At 41.0% G+C, this 4,382-nt stretch overlaps 1 protein-coding gene across 1 annotated transcript; it reads right to left on the bottom strand.

The window, feature by feature from the left end:
- Positions 1-1,899: 1,899 nt before the first annotated feature.
- Positions 1,900-3,636, bottom strand: LOC108167072 (uncharacterized). The gene has a single exon (XM_017309903.1). It carries the CDS (start codon positions 3,634-3,636, stop codon positions 1,900-1,902), a length of 1,737 nt encoding a protein of 578 aa, XP_017165392.1.
- Between the last annotated feature and the right edge of the window lie 746 nt (positions 3,637-4,382).

Genomic DNA, 4,382 nt, shown 5'->3' with positions numbered 1-4,382 from the left:
TAAAGATATTCAAACAACCAAACAGGACGAGAAGGAAATACATCAAGAAAACTTTGAGCCAAGCATTTTTCTTTTTCAATCTTCTAAGACCAGGGCCATGCAGAGACCACTAAAGAGTCAGGTGCTCAAAAAAAAGGGCCCATCTAACCTAATTCTAGGACAGAATATGAACAAAGCCACTCAGCTTTCAGTTTAATAAACAATGAGAAATTACAAAATTGTGAGAGATACAATCAGAGCTAACGAACATTTCTATATAAAGCATACAACTATGCATATGTAAGATATCTTATTAGTAATTTCTTCCTGCAGGTCTGTTTTGTTATAGGAAAGTATTGCAATATTCAAACACGCACTTTAGCAAGATATGCAAATCAGAGCTTGACCACCAGACATATTTTGTCTTTACAGAATTACACTATTAAAAATATAAACAAGGGCACAATGCAACCTTTTAGTGACTGTAATCTATAAAACAGAGCTGCCTGTTTGCTGCAGTGGAGATGAAGACGATCCCTTCAGGAAAGCAGAGCTGCATCTAACTTTAACGCAGAACTGCAGAAAAAAGAATAAGAAAAAAAAGCAAATATTGAATAGTTAATGTATGTCACCATGAGAAAAGTCTACTGAGTTTTGCTTTAAAAACTTTTTTTAAATTAAAATCACAGCTTTGTCTCATGAAGTGAATTTCTTTTTTGCAAAACAAACTTATTTGCGCTTGTCATAAAATCTTTTCTTGCTATTCTCATATAAAATAAGTTAATATAAGTTTATGTTTGTGAGTCAAAGTTTTGCTTATGATTCTCACATGACGTCATGGGCAGGGCCTAAAATTTCTGATGTGTGCAAATAAAAGTTTATGCTTGGCAAATAACTTTTTCAGTTCACGAGACAAAAATGAGTTATTTAATTTTAAAAATAAGTTTCTTAAACAAAACTTTTTTGTTTAAAAAAAGGAATCATTACAATTCCAAAAGTTTTGATTACAATTTTATTTTACTTAACTGAAGTTAGTTTTTTTTTTCAATGAATAATTGGGGAAAAAATTTAACTGCATACACTTTGAACCAGACCCTAAACTTACTTAAAGTCTGGATTGAGTTTTTTCCCCTTCACTCATGACACACCAAAAACTGTTCTGTAATCTGGAACGTTTGCTCCGTTGAGCTCTGCAGTTAACCTCCTTATCTCACTGTGCGAGGAGCAACTGCATCATGTGTCACGAGTAAAAGGTCAAAGTACAACGTGACCGGCTTATTATGTTGTACAAAAAAAAAAAAAAAACGAAGAATTTTAGTACATGTTATTATGTGTCAGAAGAGGACTTAGGAAATAATATAATACCAAAAAAAATAAATATTTGACCAAAAGGGTACTTGGGGGCAAGGTGCAAAAGGGGCAGGTGCTCAAGCACCCCCAGCTCCCCCCTCTGCACGTGCCTGTCTAAATGCTAATGTGTTATATGTTGAAACAAAATTCAACATTCAACATAAAAATCACATTAAAAACAAAGTAGATAAAACTAGAATGCTGCCAGATTTAAAAAAAAAATAATGTATCTGGTCTAAATATGGAAACACTGACATTAAGATCAACCTGCCGTGCTGCTAAAGGTAAAAGTAAATTCTACCTTTTTAAATTATGATGCAAAACGGGTTTTAAAAAAAACTTAAAATTTGGGTATATTAGACACCTTAACAGAGAAACTATTCATGTAATCCTTGATGGTGAGAACAGGATATTTTCCTGGTTACAAGAACTCAGTGGCAGAACTCTAATATTAATATTAACACATTAATAACAGCCTCAGCTCAGTAGAAACATCCTGACTTTGATAAAAACTAGGACTAGATCTGGTTTCTTTCTGGATCCATAATCAGTGATGTATCAATTAACTGATCAAACTGATTGATTGGCCATCAGAGGAGTCGATTCAACTGAGCTGCTGGTCCTGATGTCCTCTGGTTGGACCTGGAATGTCCCTGCTTTGACCTTCAGATGGAACCATTTTTTTCTCAGGACCTTTCCCTCTCTCCAGACTTTACATCCATACTTTCCACTGTCTCTCATTGTGGGATGTCTCAGAGTCAGACTGAGGTCTCCAGACTTCAGCAGGTCTTCACCCATCTTGGTTCTGGTTCTGTAGCACTGGTCCTGGTCTCCAGTCTGAACAGAACCATTCTGATACACATAGACATTTATCACCGGTTCAGGTTCATAGCGCCTCCACTCCACTTTATCTCCTGCCAGCAGCTCAAGTGTTTCTTCGAATGGCAGCAGGACAGACTCTGCCCCCTCCTCCACCTCCACCTGTTGGCATCTAAATCGGAGTTCAACTTGTTTCTCCATCAGGATTTCTCCATCTCTGCTGTAGACTCTGCAGATGTATGTTCCGTCGTCTTTAGGACGTCTCAGAGTCAGACTGAGATCTCCAGTCTTCAGTGGGTCTTCATCCATCTTGGTTCTGTTTCTGTAGGCCGGTTTCTGTTCTGTAGGCTGATCAGAGCCATTCTCATACACATGAACGATGTTATCATATCTGTCCTTCCACTCCACTGTAGCATCTTCAGGCAGATGAACTTTGGCTTTCCATGGCAGCAGGACAGACTCCATCTCTGATTCCACCTTCACCTGTTGGACTTTGATCTTCAGAGAGAAATATTTTACTCTCAGTAGTTTTTCCTCTCTCAGGACTACACATTGATAATCTCCACTGTCTCTCTTTGTGGGACGTCTCAGAGTCAGACTAAGGTCTCCAGTCTTCAGCGGGTCTGCATCCATCTTGGTTCTGTTTCTGTAGAGCCGGCTCAGTTCTCCAGGCTGATCAGAACCATTCAGATACACATGGACCTTTATTGGTGGTTCAAGGTCATAGCGCCTCCACTCCACTTTATCTCCTGCCAGCAGCTCAAGTGTTTCTTTGAATGGCAGCAGGACAGACTCCGCCCCATCCTCCACCTCCACCTCATGATCTTTGACCTCCAGCTGAATTTGTTTCTCTATCAGGATTTCTCCATCACTGCTGTAGACCCTGCAAGTATAACCATCACTAACTTCAGGATATCTCAGAGTCAGACTGAGATTTCCAGTGTTCAGTGGGTCTTCATTCATCTTGGTTCTGTTTCTGTAGTACTGGCCCTGTTCTCCATGCTGATCAGACCCTTTCTGGTACACATGGACCACATCATTGTCTCCATCCCTCCACTCCACTTTACCGTTTCCAGGCAGATGCACTTTAGTTCTACAGGGTAGAAGGACAGACTCCACCCCTGAATCCACCACCACCTGTTGGGTTTTGACCTCTAGCTGAACTTGTTTCATCATTTGGATGTTTCTTAACCAGCTGTGGACACTGCAGGTGTAGACGTTATTGTCTCTATATGTAGGATGTCTCAGAGACAGACTGAAGTCTCCAGTCTTCCACAGGTCTCTCTTCAGCTTAGTCCTGTTTCTGTAGAGCTGGTTCTGTTCTTCAGGCTTATCAGAACCGTTCTGATACACATGGACCTTCCTGTTGCCTGCATCCACCCATTCCACCTTAACGTCTTTAGGCAGGAGGCCCATCATTTTGCAGGGAAGGAGGACACACTCCTCCCCTGAAAGCACCTCCACCATCTTCTCCTTCTCCATCTCCATTTTTTGTTTTGGTCTCAAACGATGACGAAAATAACATAATATACCTGCAGCAACAGTCAGAACCAGCACAAAAAAAAACAAGAGAGCTTTAGCCCAGGATGGAAACAATTCCTTTACCAGCAGTTCTTCATCTCTAACTCTCAGTTCTCCCCTGACGTTCCTGACGGTGCAGCTGTAGGTTCCAGTGTCAGACGTCTGCAAGTTGGTCAGTTTCAGGCTAAGGTCTCCAGTCTCCAGAGCGTCAGCTTTCATTGAGGTTCTGCCTATGTAAAGCTGGTTCTGATCCATCAGTTGATCTCCTTCCTCCTGACGCTGGTGAACAATTGGAGGACTCAGGTCGGAGCGGCTCCACTTCACTGTGGGTTGGTCCAGTTCAAAAATTTCAAACTCACAGAACAGCAGAACGGACTGTCCTTCATACGTCTCCACAGCTAAGACCTGCAGGGACATGTGCAGGAGGATACCAAACACAATCATCATCATCTTCCTCTGAGGTCAACTAGATCAAACCTCCGTTTGATCTAGTTTTGATCTAGTGACTTTTATCATCTCCCATCATGTGGTCTTCTTCACTATGTCTCCAGGATCCAGCAACTCTTAAGAGTGTTACTAAGACTGATCAGTTCTGAGGAAAGGCAAGAATGTTTTGCTTCCTCATAGTTTAACACCTGAACAAAGTTCACCTTAGCGAAGTGTTGCTGAGCAGTGGTTGGTTGTTTAGCCAATGAGTCACAGTTTTAGTGATA

Source organism: Poecilia reticulata, linkage group LG17 (genome assembly GCF_000633615.1).
Source record: "Poecilia reticulata strain Guanapo linkage group LG17, Guppy_female_1.0+MT, whole genome shotgun sequence".
In the NCBI taxonomy this organism is placed as follows: domain Eukaryota; kingdom Metazoa; phylum Chordata; class Actinopteri; order Cyprinodontiformes; family Poeciliidae; genus Poecilia; species Poecilia reticulata.
Note: the sequence above shows the minus strand (reverse complement) of the source record. Positions and strands in the feature narration are given on the sequence as shown.

Bases quoted from the DNA above. Each gene is read 5' to 3' on its own strand.
- LOC108167072 (XM_017309903.1), bottom strand. From the start codon at position 3,636: ATGGAGATGGAGAAGGAGAAGATGGTGGAGGTGCTTTCAGGGGAGGAG.